The following is a 20,035-nucleotide window of genomic DNA, read 5'->3' as shown; positions in this document are numbered from 1 at the left end:
ACTGTTGTCAATTTAAAAATGGTCAATTGGACAACAGTTATGACAGCAGTTCAATAGCAGTTTGATAGCAGTTTTGGTTTTAATCTTTGATATAAAAATGCTTGGATCTGGCTGTGTTTTCAGCTTGATAGTAAACCTTTATTTGAAGGTTATTTGATCATTTTCAAATGTGCATTTTGGCTCCAAGCTGTGTGTAAATACTTGCTAGTGAAAAACTGTATTTTTGTCAATTATAAAGTTTAATTTGGGCTAAATGGAATAATTTCTCACACCTGCAGTACAGTAAGTTGAAGTTACAGATAATGCATGTGTATTTTCTGACATAACTTTGTAGGGAAAAACAGAAATAATACAGAAAGCCCCAAAAAAGGGGGGATAGTTGTTTATTCAAATAGAATATCTGATAATGATAGGATTGTAATAAAATACTAGCATATACTAACAGTGCAAGATGTTATTTGAAAATAAAAATATGAATATTTTAATATAATTTTGTAAAAAAAAACAAAAATAAATCATATTCAAGAGTTGAAAAAGGGGGAGGGAATATTAGGGAAACCTAGGTCACATATATCTGATTGTTTAATATTGACCAAACAATCCATTTAATGAAGTTAATATATATGTTACTTAAGTTTATTTCAGAAAGTGGAAACATAATATATTACATGTAATATTAAAAATTATTTTGTTTAATTCCAAAAGAGAAAGAGGAGATAACTGTTTTCTTTTGGTCCACACAAAATATATACAGTAGAAGAGAAATTAGTAGTACATTTGGTAATTAAATAATAATAAAAATAAAATAACTTTTAATCTGAAAATCATTTAGTCAAGGTAATAAATAGTCTCTTAAGTATAACCACTCTTATTGAATAAGTTGCTTTTTATAAGCACTGATATTTAAAGTGCATTATAATTCTTAACTGTTCCTATAATTCTGCCACTGACATAATTAATAAGGGGTATAAGGCCAGGTACAGTACTCACAAAGCATGTTTACACCCCTTAACAAGTCTGTTATTGGATTAAAATAGAGTCATTTGATTGCAGTTACTGCTCAAATTACAAATATAAGTTGGTACAACTTTTTGAAATTTCAACAAGACTTGCAGTAAAATATTAGAATTTTATTTTTGCATTCATATCTTGTACACAGTATATTCATGTGTACCTTTGTATTCCAACTTTTGACAGATCTGATAGCATTCCATAGCAGTTATTAGCAGTTTAGAAAACCATATTAGGATGTACAACTTAGCAGTTTCTATGAATATTCATTATTGATAGCTGTTATTATAGCAGTTCTCATGAATATTCAGAGAAGATAGCAGTTTTTGAGTATCTCATTTAAATTTTTCGTCAAAAATAACTGCTAAATAACTGTGAATGCTAAATAAACTGCTAAGAAACTGCTATGGAATGCTATTGGAATGCCTTTATGCAAATTAACTATTGCCTTGAATTTGGCAACTGTGAATGCTAATGAACTGCTAAAGAACAGCTGTCGAGTATGCACTGTGAATGCTAATAAACTGCTTAAGAACTGCTGTCCACTTTGACTTGGGATTTTTCTCTAGAATTTTTTTTCTCTGCTAGATGCTGTTTCTGCATTCTAAAATAACTATTATACTCAAAACAAACATGTATCTTTACTTGTTTAAAAAGAGACATCCCTTTTGTTTCAGTTTTATTTACGGATACATTTTACAAAAGAAATACTGTTTGAAATAAGACTAATAAAGTAAAAATTAGGCACCCTTCATAGAAAACTATCCCTCACTTTGCAAAATCTAATTTCTTTGGATGCAATTTTTGTTAGTGAAAATATGAACTGTATGTCCATTTATAACCATTTGTTTACCATAATAAGCATGTGTTTTATATATATATACTCCCCTTTGTGTAAAGCAATGAAAGTCATAGCTTAAACTGTTGATTACAGAAGAATCCAAACAAGAACAATCTAAAGAAGAACAACAAGAAGGTAAACCGAGCATGCACAATCTCAGTAGTGTATAACCTTAATCTGTCTATCTTGTAGTCGTCTATATTGTACTTGTATACTTGTTTTTATTTATTAATTGGTGTAAATTTCTTTTTAATAAAAAATAATTATGGTATATGTAGGATACTGCATTAATTGATCTACTAAAACTATTCCATGTTATAAGTCTTTATAAAAGAACATTTAAATACTAATGTGAAATTAAAGCATCTTATTAACAGTCGGGACAAAAATATGTATGGCAGACAACATCATTTCTGTTTCATTTGATAAATATAATTTTCACTTATTTTTTACTACTGCGGGACTTTGAATTGAAATTACAATCAGACATTATACAGAAAGATATACAATGGACATCGTAACATGTATTGAAAAAAAAATAGTTATGTTATATTTTTTACTTCTGCAGGACTTTGAAATAAAATTACAATTTGACATCATACAGAAAGATATACGATGGACATCGTAACATGGATATACGATGGACATCGTAACATGGATATACGATGGACATCGTAACATGTATTGAAAAAAAATTATTTATGTTATATTTTTTACTACTGCGGGACTTTGAATTAAAATTACAATTTGACATTACTACAAAAAGATATACGATGGACATCGTAACATGTTTTGAAAATTAAATTATTTATGTTAGGTAAACAAAAAGAAATATTATCTGATTCTGAAAATCAGAAAGAAAGGGAACAGTCTGCAAAATCTCAGAAAGCCCAGGAACAGTCTGCCAAAAATGGAGAGCAGACGGAAAAATCAATGACAAAACGTGAGCAGTCTGCAGAGTCTAGTAAAGAGAGGGAAAAGTCCGCAAAATCTCAAAAAGAACGAGAAAAATCAGCAAAATCTCAAAAAGGAGGGGAACAATCAAAATCTCTTGAACAAGAGAAATCTGATTTAAATAAACAGAAAGAAACTAAGCAATCTGGTGAAATAATTAAAGAAGGTACAACAGCACCGCTTGTCCTTTAGTTGACCTTGACCTCCATCATTATATTTATTTAGACTTAACCAATTTCTAGAATATATGGTGCTTACAGAAGACGATGTTTGATTAAATGACAATGTACTTTGTAGCTATAGTGTACAAAAACGATCTATAATATATATATATTTAGTGTCTAAATATAGCAGCTATCAACATTAAATCTATTTTTGTGTGAATCCATTTCAAAATAAACTTATATAAAATTATATATATAAAATCATACGTATGCAGCAGATCCAGGAATCTCAGAACAAAGGGACAGAGTGATAGAGTAAAGAAAATTATCTATAAAGGCTGTCAAAAACGGACAAAATGTGTTGAAAAAAACACTCCAATTTTTGGTCAAAAGGAGATGGGGCTTTTGTCCGCACCTGCATAAATTCATGTTTCCCTTATTATTGATATGACTAGAATATACTGTTTTCCTTCTTTCCTTCACCTTTTTGAAACTGATCAAATAAAATTGAGAATGGAAATGGGGAATGTGTCAAAGAGACAACAACCCGACCATAGAACAGACAACAGCAGAAGGTCACCAACAGGTCTTCAATGCAGCGAGAAATTCCCGCACCCGGAGGCGTCCTTCAGCTGGCCCCCTTAACAAATATATATACTAGTTCAGTGATAATGAACGCCATACTAAACTCCAAATTGTACACAAGAAACTAAAATTAAAAATAATACAAGACTGACAAAGGCTAGAGGCTCCTGACTTGGGACAGGCACAAAAATGCGGTGGGGTTAAACATGTTTATGAGATCTCAACCCTCCCCCTATACCTCTAGCCAATGTAGAAAAGTAAACGCATAACAATACGCACATTAAAATTCAGTTCAAGAGAAGTCCGAGTCTGATGTCAGAAGATGTAACCAAAGAAAATAAACAAAATGACAATAATACATAAATAACAACAGACTACTAGCAGTTAACTGACATGCCAGCTCCAGACTTCAATTAAACTGATTGAAAGATTATGTCTTCATCATATGAATATCAGGCACAACCCTTCCCGTTAGGGGTTTAGTATCATACCATCATAACATATATGAGAAGAACATAACCCGTGTCATGCCAACAACTGGTTTTTAAATAAATGTGTTTAGTGCCGATGCATACATATCTTTGTCCTCTGGTCTTTGACAGATAGCTGTCTCAGTGGCATATTACCAAATCTCATTTTTTTTTTTTAATTTATTGCAATAACAAAAAAAATAACAGCAAATGATGACAGAATTTCTCAAATAGAACTGTTCAACTAACAAGTTGAAATTATCTAAGTTTTCCCTAAGTTCTAGCTAAGGAGTTTATAATTCCTAACTACAGTTGCCAAGTTTTTTTCTCTCTCCATTTGGGCCTAAATGAGCAATTTGAATGCATTTGAACAGATCCAAGAAGATTTGAATGTGTTTATATATATATATAATGGTATGCTGGTTTTTTTATGACATGTTATAAAGACTTCAATGGCTGGAACACGCAAATGACCACAAAAAAGTTTAATCTTTTTGAATATTGCAAAAAAAAAAATAGTATGTAATACAAATGTTAGATCAGAAGCTATATGTAAGTTTTGGAGTTTGCTATTTGTGTTCCAGCTACTGAAGCTAGTCTATATACTAATATATATTAGTGCCAAATTGTACTTTTGTTTTATAAATATATTCCTGTGTACGTATAATGCATGCAACATAAATATAGCCTAATTGTAAAATATTTTTTTTAAATCCTATGCTTTCTTCAGGTAATAGTAACTTTGCATATATCTTTTAATGGATGCATAGGTGTCCTTTTAGTACTTCAAGATAAAATTCTTAGCATTTGAACTATTGCAAGAAAATGTGGAGTATCTGTTTGGATAGAATGATAGACATTGTGTGGAATGAAGTTTCAAGCAATTTGTTTTATATAGTTCATTTTATTTTTTACAGGAAATTTTTTCTGTTGAAAAATGAAAAAAATATATGTTTTCAGCTTTTAAATATCAGTAGTTCCAGCTTAGGACCAGTGTATTTGTAAAGATTTTCCAATTTTCTATAATTGCCTCATTTCATTTTTCCTCCCTAGCTTTCATGGAAAATAATAAGAAATTTTTCTCTTTTGGGTTCTTTATTATATCATTAACTTATCACTTAATTCATAAAAACACCTTCAAGAGACTTAGAATACAGTCACGATATCAAAGCAATGGCGATTTCTCTTTATTGTAAAACATCTTATTTTTGCAGCTTTGTTAATGTTTTTAAAAGTGAAGTTTCCTAGTTAGACATAATTGCCATGATATTCTTGTTATTATTGTACTAAAACTCAAAGTGGCGTAATTGAATTGCTGTCGAAAAAAAAAATTGGATAACATTATTTGATTGAATTTGACATTGTATATAAATAGTGTTCATCACTTTCATATCCTGGGACCAAATAATCATAGAACTTTCAATTTATATGTAATAATTTGAAATTTCTAACATTTTTCAGAAAAACAAGAGGAAGCTCCAAAGGAAGAAAAAACAGGTAATAAGAATACATTTAAATTACAATCTAATTGGAAACAGATCTTGTGTCCCATTTCACTTACGAGGATCCGACAATGCTCCATTCTGTGTTCTGTTTTTTTCAGACATTTCGGAAACCTCTGTTTTTTTCCCTTATGATGCACAACTCCAAAAGTTGGAAAGCTGGAGTTTCATTGGCTGTTAAAATTATGAACATTTGGAGCAGAAAGGCTTCAATCATCACATATTTCTCTTTTACAGGCCAAATGTGTTTCAGTTTTAGTTAAGACATAAAAAAAAATAAAATGAATAGCTGTTCAAGTTATAAAACATTTGGTTTTTCTCCAGGTAAATTTTATCTGATTTTCATTGGTAAATTATTAGAAATTGGCATGTATAATACACTATAATATAAAAATAAATTGTGCATAAAAGTACCAATATTGTAAAGGATTATAAGAAAGATTGAATATACAATATATGATTTACAGAAGAAGAAACTAAAGCCCCTTCACCAAAGCCATCTGAAACAGAGGCTAAGCCCTCTGAAAGTGAGGCTCAGCCTCAGTCTGAAACTGAGGCTAAGCCTGAGGAACAGCAGCAAGGTTTGTCAAACCTCCTGTATAACATGTTTTCCTTACCAGAAAATAACCTTTTTCCTGTTACCTTGCTTGCTAATTGTTTCTGTGAGGAATTCTGTTGTAGCTGGATAGAAATTTAGCCAAAGTATAACAGGGCTGCCAAGTCTCACGCATTTAGCGTGAGACTCACGCATTTTCATGCTTATTTGGCGGCATTTTCCTTTGATCTATTGTTTTTTCTCTTTGATCTTTACGATTTTGGCCAAATCTCACGCATTTGCATTATTAAAAGTTGGCAGAACTGGTATAACGGTTAATTGAATTAACAGTATTGCTCATTGTCAGCAAGGACTTTCTATACTAAAGTTAGTATAGACTGTCCCTGTTGTCAGTAGTCAAATATTTATTTAGCAAAAGTTCAAGCTCATGATGCTGTAATACAACTTTTGGAATTTAACATGTGTCAATGAAAAAAGAAGGAAATCGTAAGTGCTTAGTTTAATTACTATCCAGCATCTATAATGTGTAACTGAACTTCTGATTATTTAAAGAAAAAATCTTTTCATTTCAAGTTGATGTGTAATTTACAGTTCACTGTATGAACAGCATGTTACTTATTAGAAGAAGAGCAACATTACACATTTATATCAAAATTTGGAAATGTAACATTGGAAGCTTTTTTTTGTGACATGATTGTAAATTATGGCTGTGATTACTTTTGTCAATAAACCTTACAACATTCTGTTATAAATTGTTAAGGGCTCTGTAAATAATCATAAGTAACAATTGAATAATATCAGAATTTCAGTTACACTAAAAAACTTGTATATATTTGACCAAAATTTCTTGGCTAACATTTTCCTTTCAGCTTTGTAATTCCATTTGCATATAACAAAGATTTTTTCTGTGTCACTAATGCTAACCTCAACCTTTTGCTATTTGCCATCAAATGTTGGAAGAAACTCACGTTGTAGCAGAAGATGGGGATAGGAAAGAAGTGTCGTTGAAAAATATTATTATACCTTACCCTTCATCAGATTCTTTTTTACTATTCGTTCAAAGTTCTAAACATTTTTGCAGGTTATAGACCACTTGATGAAATTTGGAGAGGTGTGTCAGTTTTCTAAATATTTGAGGTGTTGGTAATTTCACCAACAGGGTTGAATCTCCACACAAAGTCAATGTTAAATGTACTGCTGTGTATGTGAAAACACACACAATTTATACACATACTGCAGTGAAGGAAGAAAATTGGTTGCATAAGGTTTTTTTATCAATTATTAATTTCACAAACAATAATGATAAATCATTCTTTTCTTAACCTCTTAAAAGAGACCTTTTATGAAAAATTTCAAGGCAAAATTTCTGACCCTGTCCCCTAGTCTGCCCTCCTGTAAAAATAATCTGGTGGAACCAGTTAAATTTTTTCCCCTGTTGAATGTGCATGAAATATTTGCTATTGAATGACTCTTTCCTGCATCATGGAGATAAAAAGCCACCAATTAAAACTTTAACCCATTAGATATCTTTTGAAGCATCTTTTTTCAATTGTTTAGAAAAAATTTTGGTATTTACTGCTGCATTTACTATTACTAGGCAAGGATACACATGAAATATATAAATTAATGAGCTAAATTATAATCTGAATTTTGTTTTCAGGTAGGGTTGAGCACTCATCTACCGTTTTAACCCTGCCATATTCCTTTTGTGTAATTCCCAAGTCAGGAGCCTGTATTCATGGGTTATTGTTGGTTGCTTTCTGTCATATTTGTTTGTTTTTTTCTGCATTTTTTATGGTTTAATCATAAATCAGGTGGTTGATTTTGTTATAATTGTTTTATATTTTTGATATATCAGGGCCTTTTATAGCTTACTGTATGATATGGGTTTTGCTCATTGTTAAAGGCTGTAATGTGACATATAAATGCTTACATCTACATCATTTGGTCTCTGATGGAAAGTTGTCTTATTGGCAATCATATCTCACCTCCTTATTTTATAATTTTTAAAGATTTTTAGAATTCTTTCCACGTTGAAGGTTTTAATTATGTACTGACCTGAGTGCAATAGAAACTATGGCTGCTTTGGTTTTGGTTTCTTTAATATCATAATTATGGTTCTGCTAACATATGTACTTCTTCTTCCAACAAAGTGTATGTTTTATTATGAGGCCTCGTCAGATAACCATTAAAACCAGGTGCAGGAGTTACATAATATCTACTAAATTCTGTAATCTTACTACCAAAGAATCTTGAGGGAAAATTTATCCAAATTAGAATTAAATCTAAATTTTTGGATCCATCAGAATAAGTCTTATGTAATATACACAATTAGATAGCAAATTTGTATAAATTTTGATCTTGATAATTGTGATTTTTATTATGTGTTCCAACGAGGGAAAATGTTTAAAATCTAAAATCAAAAAAAAATTATTCTTAGAATTTTCATATCTCCTGCTAGGAGAGTTTTCATATTTGAATATATTTACTACACATTAAAATTTCAACTTCCCAGATAATATGTCCCAATTTTTCTTATCTGTACTGGCAAACAATCAGAGAACAAGAGATGAAAAAGTTTAAAGGTTGATTGAGTTGAAAATTAGTTTTTTATGAACTTTTTATATTGGTGTTACTTATATTTTCATATATTAGTTTTATTATTTTTCAGAAGAAAGTAAAACGGAAGAAAAACCAAGTAAGGATTTATATACGGTTTTCTGTTTTTTAATACCAATGTTTTTAGTGTGATTTTTGAGTTGCAATTGTTTTCTCACAAAATTTTGAATAAAGTTGAACATTTATCAATGTGTATGGCTGATTCAATTAAAAGTATCAAGCTGCATCTGATTGAAAAAAAAGGATGATTAACTTCTTGGCCAAAAATTATCTCTATAATTATACCCTATTGATCTTACCAGAAAGGCTCAATGGGTCATCCCTTATATAATAACATACCTGAATGTACATGAACCATACAAAAATAAAATGTTGCTTGCTTATGGTCCACTTATGCAAACAATAGATATAAGAAGATGTGGTATGAGTGCCAATGAGACAACTCTCCATCCAAGTCACAATTTAAAAAAGTAAACCATTATAGGTCAAAGTACGGTCTTCAACACGGAGCCTTGGCTCACACCGAACAGTAAGCTACAAAGGGCCCCAAAAATTACTAGTGTAAAACCATTCAAACGGGAAAACCAACGGTCTAATCTATATAAAAATCGAGAAACGAGAAACACTTATGAACCACATCAACAAACGACAACTACTGAACAGCAAACAAGCAAACATAACTTGACTGCTCTTTTTACACACTCAAGTATATTTGCTATACTTTATAAACAGTTAATTATATGACACTTTCTTTTTAAATTTTGAAGTTCTATCATTATGTTATTGGTAACAATTTCTTTCACTATAGGTGAAGAAACAGAACAAAAAACGGAAGAAAGCACTGCACAGGGTGAGGGTTGCAAATTATATAAACCTTGAATATGGAAATGTCTTAATATATCTATATGATGATATTTTAAACTGGAAAATTTAAATAGAATAATTTTTTTTAATTTTTTTAAATTCCTTTTTGTCGAGCCTTCGACTTTTGTCGAAAAAGCGAGACATAGCGATCCTACATTCCGTCGGCGTCGTCGTCGGCGGCGTCCACAAATATTCACTCTGTGGTTAAAGTTTTTGAAATTTTAATAACTTTCTTAAACTATCCTGGATTTCTACCAAACTTGGACAGAAGCTTGTTTATGATCATAAGATAATATTCAAAAGTAAATTTTGTAAAAAAAAAATTCCATTTTTTCCGTATTTTACTTATAAATGGACTTAGTGTTTTTCTGCCAGGAAACATTACATTCACTCTGTGGTTAAAGTTTTTGAAATTTTAATAACTTTCTTAAACTATCCTGGATTTCTACCAAACTTGGAAAGAAGCTTGTTTATGATCATAAGATAGTATCCAGAAGTAAATTTTGTAAAAAAAAATCCATTTTTTCCGTATTTTACTTATAAATGGACTTAGTTTTTCTGCCAGTTAACATTACATTCACTCTGTGGTTAAAGATTTTAAAATTTGAACAACTTTCTTAAACTATCCTGGATTTGTACCAAACATGGACAGAAGCTTGTTTATGATTAAAAGCTAGTATCCAGAAGTAAATTTTGTAAAAAAAAAAATCCATTTTTTCCGTATTTTACTTATAAATGGACTTAGTTTTTCTGCCAGTTAACATTACATTCACTCTGTGGTTAAAGTTTTTAAAATTTGAACAACTTTCTTAAACTATCCTAGATTTGTACCAAACTTAGACAGAAGCTTGTTTATGATTAAAAGCTAGTATCTAGAAGGGAATTTTGTTCCATTTTTTCCGTATTTTACTTATAAATGGACTTAGTTTTTCTTCCAGTTAACATTACATACAGTCTGCAGTTTAAGTTTTTAAAAAATTTATTAGATTCATAAACTATCCTGGATTTTTACCAAACTTGGACAGAAGCTACTTACAATCAAAAGATAGTATAGAGAGGAATATTTTTATTAATTTTTTTCCTCATTTTTGCTGAGCCTGTGATTAACAGCAAAAAGTAGGCGAGACACTGGGTTCCGCGGAACCCTTACGAATTTTTAATTTAAGGACTGTTTCTCGTAATGAAAGATTATTTTTATGTTTGAAAATGCCAGATTAAGAGAGAGAAAAAGGAGCAAAAACTGAGGAAAAAAGGGGTTTTCTGTTTTCTTTTTTAGAAAGTTCAATTAAGAAATTTCAGGAGCAAGCCAGTCTTACAAACAACTTTTTTGTTTGGTCAAGACCTATACATTTAAATTAGTCTTAGTAAACTTAGTCATCAGAATTATTTGTGTCATCACTGCATATATGTGCAAGTAATTGTTAATAAATTAAAGTTTATGTACAATTTTAAAGGTGAAGAGAAAAAAGAAGAAACACAGTCAGAGGAAAAAGCACCTGACACACAAACCACTGAGGGTGAGGTTATGGGATGCACTTTTTGGGATAGGTCTGACTCACACTGTCACAGAGTTCTTAAAAAGTGTCAGTCCTATCATTTGATAAAGATTTCATATTTCTGACATGTTGTTACCATGTCAGTCCAAATGTCTGAAAGAAGCTAGTGAATTTTTTAATAGAATCAAAGAATTGAACCGATAGAAACATATTTTGGACAGTCAACCAAATATCCATTAAAACAAATTTCTTTTCAAGAATTCTGCTTTAGCCTCTAAAAGAGGATTTTGGTGAATGTAAGTGCAAAAAACACTAAAAATAAGTATATGTCCGTGTTGTCTTCAGAATGACATAACATTCACTAATTGCACTGTTCAAAAGGTATTGGGCTGCCTTTATTGGGGACACAGACCAGTGAGGGTGAGGTTATTGGTTGCACCAAAGAGACCAGATGGATCAATGAGAATATTAACACTGACAACTTAGTAAGAGACTGTAGGGACAAATGTGTTATTACAAACCACAGTGGTTGAGATGTGGTTTAATTTACATAAAAATCAATGAAATCTACATCCACATTCATAGAAAATTAATTCCCTCCACCCATTTTAGCTCACTGTTCCGAAGGAACTGTGAGCTTTTGCCATCACTTGGCATCCGTCGTTTTCCATCGTCGTCTGTCGTCGACCGTCTGGTGTAAACTATTTCAAACATCTTCTCCTCTGAAACTACTGAACCAATTCCAACCAAACTTAAGCTGAATGATGCTTAGGGTATTTAGAATAAAGTTTGTGTTTTATTTACTGTTTCGTCAAATAACATGGCCGCCATGGCTAAAAATAGAACATAGGGGTAAAATGCAGTTTTTGGCTTATATCTCAAAAACCAAAGCATTTAGAGCAAATCTGACTCGTGGTTAAAGTGTTCATTAGGTGAAGTTCGATCAGCCCTGAAATTTTCAGTTGAATCTGATTACCCATTGTTGGGTTGCTGCCACTAAATTGGTAATTTTAAGGAAATTTTGCAGTTTTTGGTTATTATCTTGAATATTATTTATGATAAAGATAAACTGTGAACACCAAAAATGTTCATCAAGGTAAGATCTACAAATAAGTTTGGATGATCAGAATTGTCAATTGACCCCTTAAGGAGTTATTGCCCTTTAAGGACAATTTTACACAATTTGTTTATCATGTTTTCTAACTTTAAAAAATCTTCTTCTCTGAAAATACTGAACCAATTCCAACCAAACTTAAGCTGAATGATTCTAAGGGTATCTAGAATAAAGTTTGTGTTTTATTTTCTGTTTCGTAAAAAATATGGCCACCATGGCTAAAAATAGAACGTAGGGGTAAAATGCAATTTTTGGCTTATATCTCAAAACCCAAAGCATTTAGAGCTAATCTGATGGAGGTAAAAAAAATTATTAGGCCAAGCTCTGTCAGCCCTGAAATTTTTAGATGAATCTTAAGAACCCATTGTTGGATTGCTGCCACTTAATTGGTAATTTGAAGGAAATCTTGCAGATTTTGGTTATTATCTTGAATATTATTAATGATAATGATAAACTGTAAACAGCAAAAATGTTCAGCAAAGTAAGATCTACAAATAAGTTTGTATGACCAAAATTGTCAATTGTCCCCTTAAGGAGTTATTGCCCTTTAAAATCAATTTTTCACAATTTGTTCATTTAGTTTGCTTACTTTAAAAAATCTTCTCCTTTGAAACTGCTGAATTAATTTCAGCCAAACTTGGGCTGAGTGAGTTTCAGAGTATCTAGTATAAATTTTGTATTTTATTTTCTTGTACGTCAAGAAACATAGCCACTATGGCTAAAATGAAACATAGGGGTAAAATGCATTTCTTTGATTTTGAAGAAAATATGATAGATACAAAGAACATTTCAATGGAAGTTTTAAGCCATTCATTAATATATATTGAAAAGCAAAAATAATCATTGATGAAAGATTTAAGCAAAAAATTTCAGGTGAGCGATTCAGGCTCTTGAGAGCCTCTTGTTTTTTTAAATTTCTTGATCATCCATGGAGTTCCAATATTCTAAAAGGAATATTGCAGTTTTCATTTTAATGCATCACAGATCCAAAATTTTTGTTCATTAAATATTTTATGTTTTTTTCTCTCCCTCATAGAATCAAAAGAAGAGGAGAAAAAGGAAGAAGCAAAGCCTGGTATGTAAATGATAAGAAAATTCGTTCAAAACTAAGTTTAGGTATTTAGATTGGAAAAAAGGCCTTTGTCGATACAGAAATATTCTATATGTGACTTTGCAAGCAAGGAATCAGTTGTACAACTATTTGAAGTTACCATGATCTTTAGAATAGTTTATTAAATACAAAACATCTCATGTTGGAAAATTTGATGTTAAACTGCATGTATATAAAGATGTGAATTGCAGCGAACAAACATAAATTGCCTGAATAGCATAATTAATCATGTTCAAAATTAGCCAGACTGATATATCAAATTTTGAAAAACAGATAACTTTAGTTGAACACTATTGTCTTTTGCTGAATTGATATATATTAAATATTTCTTAAGAGACTTATCTAGCATTCCGAGGTCATCTTTAATTTTTTGTATTCCCAAATGCTTTTAGGGGGGGGGAGGGTAGGAGGGGTCCTAATCCTGGGCTTAAAAACATGGAATCCAGAGGTCCTGAATTTAAAACTAGAGGCTCTCAAGAGCCTGTGTTGCTCACCTGACTCTACTTTGGTTTTAGAAATCATGTAAAGATAGATAACTAGAGGCTCTCAAGAGCCTGTGTCGCTCACCTGATTCTACTTTGGTTTTGGAAATCATGTTAAAATAGATTAAAATCATAACAGATACCCTAATAATGAGTGAGGCCAAATTTGGTTTAATATTGGCCCTGTAAGTTATTAAAAAATCCTGGTGGCCATCTTGAACAGTAAATCAGCAACAAAGTAGCAACACTTCATCAGCACCTCATAAGAAACATTTATGCCATGTTTGGTTTCATTCCATTCAGTGCACCTCTAGAAGAAGCATTTGTATGTATTTCCAATATGGTCTTATGTTAAAGGAAGTACCCTTGCTGGCAGCCATCATGGATGAAGGATCAGCTTCAAAGTAACAACACTTAGTCAGCACCTCATAAGGAACATTCATGCCATGATTGGTTTCAATCCATTCAGTGGTTCTGTAAAAGAAGACATTTGTATGTATTGTCCGTAGGGTCCTTTGTTAAACACTGTCCCCAGCTGGTGGCCATCTTGGATGATGGATCGGCTTCAAAGTAACAACACTTGGTCAGCCCTTCATAAGGAACATTCATGCCATGTTTGGTTTCATTCCATTCAGTGGTTCTCTAAAAGAAAACATTTGTAAATATTTTGCATAGGGTTATATGTTAAACTAAGTTCCCCGCTGGCGGCCATCTTGAATGATGAATCGGCTTCAAAGTAACAACACTTGGTCAGCACCTCATAAGGAACGTTCATGCCATGTTTGGTTTCATTCCATACAGTGGTTCTCTAAAAGAAGACATTTGTATGTATTTCCCTTAGGGTCCTATGTTAAACTAAGTCCCTCCGCAGGCAGCCATCTTGGATGATGGATCGGCTTCAAAGTAACAACACTTGGTCAGCACCTCATAAGGAACATTCATGCCATGTTTGGTTTCATTCCATTCAGTGGTTCTCTAAAAGAAGACATTTGTATGTATTTTCCATAGGGTCCTATGTTAAAATAAGTCCCTCGATAGCAGCCATCTTGTATGATGGATCGGCTTCAAAGTAACAACGCTTGGTCAGCACCTCATAAGGAACATTCATACCATGTTTGGTTTCATTCCATTCAGTGGTTCTCTAAAAGAAGACATTTGTATGTATTTCCCATAGGGTCTTATGTTAAACTAAGTCCCCTGCAGGCAGCCATCTTGGATTATGGATCCACTTCAAAGTAACAACACTTGGTCCGCACCTCATAAGAAACATTCATGCCATGTTTGGTTTCATTCCGTTCAGTGCACCTCTAGAAGAAGCATTTGTATATATTTCCAATATGGTCTTATGTTAAAGGAAGTCCCCCCGCTGGCAGCCATCATGGATGAAGGATCAGCTTCAAAGTAACAACACTTAGTCAGCACCTCATAAGGAACATTCATGCCATGTTTGGTTTCTTTCCATTCAGTGGTTCTCTAAAAGAAGACATTTGTATGTATTTGCCATAGGGTCCTATGTTAAACTAAGTCACCCACTGGCGGCCATCTTGGATGATGGATCGGCTGCAAAGTAACAACGCTTGGTCAGCACCTCATAAGGAAAATTCATGCCATGTTTGGTTTCATTCCATTCACTGGTTCTCTAAAAGAAGACATTTGTATGTATTTCCCATAGGGTCCTATGTTAAACTAAGTCCCCTGCTGTTGGCCATCTTGGATGATGGACCGACTGCAAAGTAACAACACTTGGTCCGCACCTCATAAGGAACATTCATGCCATGTTTTGTTTCATTCCATTCAGTGGTTCTCTAAAAGAAGACATTTGTATGTATTTCCCATAGGGTCCTATGTTAAATTAAGTCCCCAGCTGGCGGCCATCTTGGATGATGGACCGACTGCAAAGTAACAACACTTGGTCAGCACCTCATAAGGAACATTCATGCCATGTTTTGTTTCATTCCATTCAGTGGTTCTCTAAAAGAAGACATTTGTATGTATTTCCCATAGGGTCCTATGTTAAACTAAGTCCCCAGCTTGCGGCCATCTTGGATGATGGACCGACTGCAAAGTAACAACACTTGGTCAGCACCTCATAAGGAACATTCATGCCATGTTTGGTTTAATTCCATTCACTGGTTCTCTAAAAGAAGACATTTGTATGCATTTCCCATAGGGTCCTATGTTAAACTAAGTCCCACGCTGGTGGCCATCTTGGATGATGGATCGGCTACAAAGTAACAACACTTGGTCCGCACCTCATAAGGAACATTCATGCCAAGTTTGGTTTCATTCCATTCAGTGGTTCTCTAGAAGCAGTTCAAAATGTAAAAAGTTAACGACGACGGACGCCAAGTGATGAGAAAAGCTCACTTGATCCTTCCGGCCAGGTGAGCTAAAAATTTAAATCCCCATATCCCGAAATTCGAAAAAAGAATTCCCGGATCCTGAAATCCCTAGCTTAAAAACACCTGATCCCGGATTCTGAATAAAGGTCCAACCCCCCCCCCCCCCTCTTTTAGGGATTTTAAATACCTTCATTAGACATGCTCAAACCCAAACATTTAAAAGCCAGAGATGTATAAATGCTTGGGAAATGTTACAACCTAAATGAATATACTTGAAATATACTGTCAGTTGAAACAGTATTGAAATATGTTGTTGTTTTGTGTTATTTTTTTAGAGGGAGTGTTGGAGGGAGATTAAATTAAATTTGATTATGCAAGAATTTTGTATGAAAAAGAGCAAAAAAATAAAATAAGATGCAAAAAACTGAAATCAATATTTGTATAAATATAAATATGAAAATGAAATTGTGACTCCAAAGAAAAATGAATGTTATGCACTTAATTGTTCATGTATATCATTGATGATGACAGTTATGGTCCAGTTTTGATGAAAATATCTTATTTTGTTTCAGAAGGTGGAGATTAATGGAAACATCAACAGATTTTGTTACCCAAGGTAAATTAAGAAATATAAATATTTAGGGACCAAAAATGTAAGCAGGATTAGTAAAATTATTCACTCTTTTTTTAATACTTTAAATGCATTTATCATTGCATTTTTTTAAGGATAGACAAAAATGCGAGATTAATTAATGGGATTGGAGGAATATCTGCTTTAGATATATGTATCAGATATGGGAATGCCAGTTTTTATTGTAGTTATACTCATCGAGTCACATTATTCGCATTAATAAAAACCTCACAATAATTTCTGAATATGCAGTATATATATATTACTTTACCAGATATTTCTACACTTAATCTTATTGGAGGTTTACCCTTTGATATTTTAGTAGTTAAAAACTTGATCAATTTCACTTGTTCCATGCATGGTTCAGTTTACGTTTACTTGTCCAACCAAATTTTCTCTGGTACTTGACTATCTGAAAAGCATTATTGTGAAACCATGGAAGCTTTTAATACTTAGAGGGATATTTTTTTAAAAGTAAATTGTCCCTAATACTTAGACATTAAATATGGAACAGTTAGAAAGCAATTATCACATTTGCCAATTGCTACAAACATTATCATACCATGGAAGTATTATATTGACAGGAACTACAACGATTAATTAGCACTTATTTATAACCCGGGTAGCACTGTAGAAAAGATATGGAAACTGTTTTATTAGTACGCTGTCTGTAATTTCTTTTGTGACTATCTGCGATGCCACTGTCATAAATTGACCAGAGATACTTCTTATCAATCACATGGTTTTTATCCAGACAGATTAACATCACCCTGTGGGAAAACACCTTTACTTATTTCAATCGTGTAGGTTGACATTTATTCATGAACAACTTATTTAAACAAATCCACTGATGCATAAAAAATGAAAATCGGGCCAGAATTAATTATTCTACAACGATTCAAAATAGTGAGTGACATTATTTTATTTCTTCAGGGGCTAAGTTGAAACTGTCAAAAGGGTGTGTTCCCTTTACCGCCGGGTCACGAAAATTTTCTTAATAAATATATACACTGTGACGACCCGATTAATGTATATAGCAATGGACCTGGATTACCCTGGAAAGTAGAAATTTTCAGTTTTAAATGCGAAAATTAATCGATCAAGGACTTAATATCACAGAAATTATACATAACAAATATAGTTAAAAAAAAAGACGAACCTCGTTTTTAATAAAAAAAATCATATATATATAAGTGGGTTTAAATTTTTTGACATTTGTGAAATTCAAAACTGCTAAAATATTCGTATTTGAACGAATTTTATCCGATAATATGCAGCCAGTGTCAGTATTTCTATTTGTCATTTAAGAATGTGCCAATCATGACTTATGATTTGACCTGTATTTATCAATTTGAGAAAAAAATGAGACTTATAAAATGTTATGGAATAGCTAAAGCATCTCTGTCCCATAAAATTTTATCATTATCTGTCCAGATGATACTAGTTAATATTATTGAACAGTTGCAGCACTTTAAAAATTCCAACACATCAGGGCTCAGCTGAAACATCCGTATACCAACCAATTATCTGGATTTGAGCGAAGCTTGATAATTTCTACATTTATTTCAAATCACTTTGATCTTTAATTTTTATCAGAACAATCATTTTACAATCGTCTTGAATATGCATGAAATGTGTGTCACTGGAGTAAACAGTAATTATATCATCACAACTTGCTATATATATTACATATAGTGCAATTTCTTCCGAAAAATAAAACAGTAAACATGGGGCATTTATACAATTAATATGGTACGAATTTCCATCGTCAATGTGTTTTTCTATAGAATTAATGATGTCTCGCACAAATCCATCAATCTATCAATCGGCACACATATGCAGATGTAGGGTAACGGAATCTGCCGAGGTTTGCCGATTGCTGTTTCCTAAGAATTCATCACAACTTTCGATTTCTTCGTTTATTTCCGTAATCGAGAAAGCAACCGAGAATGAAGATATTGGTTTGGGTCTTATAAACATGCCCCCAATGGCCCCCATGGGTTTAATTCTGGAACAGCTGTAATTGTATTGTATTTTTTTATTTCAGAGATCTTAACAGGACTGTCTGTGATAATAACTGCCTTGTCCCTGTGCCTATGATATATTAATGGACTTGATGGAAAACATCGATAGTTTTTGTTGTTGTTTCAATACAAACTTTGTGATGGTGTTATCTACACAGACATTCCACACGTATTGGCATTAATTGCAAAATCGTTTGATGTTTTTGGATTTGTTATTTTAAAATAATCATATTCTTGACTTTTTAACTTATTAGCAGATACAAAGTTTAAATATTTGAACTGTACTTTCATTTCTTTGAGTAAAAATGGTATAAATATTTGGTTTCATTATGAAGTACCTACCTGGATATTTAAGATATATGACAGACATGTTTGTTAAATTCTAAACTAGATATGGCACTTTACTGCTCTTTTTTAAGCAACATATTGGAAATTAACTATATTATTTTTAACTTGGTCCAGGAAGCTTGAAAACCATCTTCTTAATGGGAAAAGAGGATTTCCTTTTTCTTTAATTTTTAGGTACAGAAAACAATCATTTTATTTCTATAACTTTTGAAATTAAGAAAAAGCAAGTTGAAACACAATGGAATTGAAATTCAAGTTTCCAATCAAATATTTTGACTATTTCTCTGAATAAAATCCCAAAACAATATTTTGAATAAAAATTCTGCAGTTTGGCTTTTAATTTTTTTTATCTTATTTCAGCTCAAATGTGCTTTAAAAACCAATTTAGTTTGAAAATGTATGAGAATGATACATCACCTATAGTATGCTGTCAGGATGTGCTTACCGATAATTTAAAAAATATTTATTTCGTTCCTTTCCCATATAATAAAGGTGTTTACTGCTGTTTTAAAACTGTTGGGAATTACAGAATTATTTATTTTATTATTGAATGTTGATATACTTTTGTTGATTTTATTAACTTTACATATTTAATTGTGATATTTTATGAGAAATAAATGCATTTTTGGCAACTTTTTATATTGTTTCATAAATTTTTTTGCTGGGTATGTATCAAGTTTATCATTAGGTATTGGTTCTATAAAAACGGCAGTGTATCTTGGTTACTTGACACAATTCTTTCAACATCTATGACCAGGTTATACTTGTCTACAACATAGGGTTTTAAACCAACCCCTTCCATATGTTGAAGTCTTGTGAAAATCATGATCCATATATGTATTTTATGGCAAAATCATAACCGAGACATACATATCTCAGTAATCACATGAACAATCTGTGTCATCAGTCAATTAAAGTTTC

The 20,035-nt window shown here is 32.0% G+C and overlaps 1 protein-coding gene across 50 annotated transcripts in view; it reads left to right on the top strand.

Annotated features, from left to right (window-relative positions):
- LOC127718104 (thioredoxin domain-containing protein 6-like) overlaps positions 1-19,751 on the top strand; it is a 73,234-nt gene extending 53,483 nt beyond the window's left edge. For 19 of the 50 annotated variants that reach the window (XM_052223999.1, XM_052224014.1, XM_052224016.1 and 16 more), the window contains 10 exons: positions 1,946-1,987; positions 2,670-2,972; positions 5,487-5,522; positions 5,995-6,108; positions 8,755-8,781; positions 9,511-9,552; positions 11,021-11,083; positions 13,213-13,251; positions 16,684-16,727; positions 18,790-19,751. In XM_052223999.1, the coding sequence (XP_052079959.1) occupies positions 1,946-1,987; positions 2,670-2,972; positions 5,487-5,522; positions 5,995-6,108; positions 8,755-8,781; positions 9,511-9,552; positions 11,021-11,083; positions 13,213-13,251; positions 16,684-16,697 (680 nt within the window). In that variant the 3' untranslated portion in view covers positions 16,698-16,727; positions 18,790-19,751. Of the gene's footprint in view, positions 1-1,945; positions 1,988-2,669; positions 2,973-5,486; positions 5,523-5,994; positions 6,109-7,164; positions 7,195-8,754; positions 8,782-9,510; positions 9,553-11,020; positions 11,084-13,212; positions 13,252-16,683; positions 16,728-18,789 lie in introns of all 50 variants that reach the window. The other 31 variants (XM_052224039.1, XM_052224040.1, XM_052224034.1 and 28 more) reach the window with 12 other exon arrangements.
- Positions 19,752-20,035: the final 284 nt, after the last annotated feature.

This window comes from Mytilus californianus, unplaced genomic scaffold, assembly GCF_021869535.1.
Source record: "Mytilus californianus isolate M0D057914Y unplaced genomic scaffold, xbMytCali1.0.p SCAF_10, whole genome shotgun sequence".
NCBI classification, from domain to species: Eukaryota; Metazoa; Mollusca; class Bivalvia; order Mytilida; family Mytilidae; genus Mytilus; species Mytilus californianus.
The sequence above is the reverse complement of the archived record's forward strand: the minus strand, read 5'-3'. Positions and strand labels throughout refer to the sequence as shown.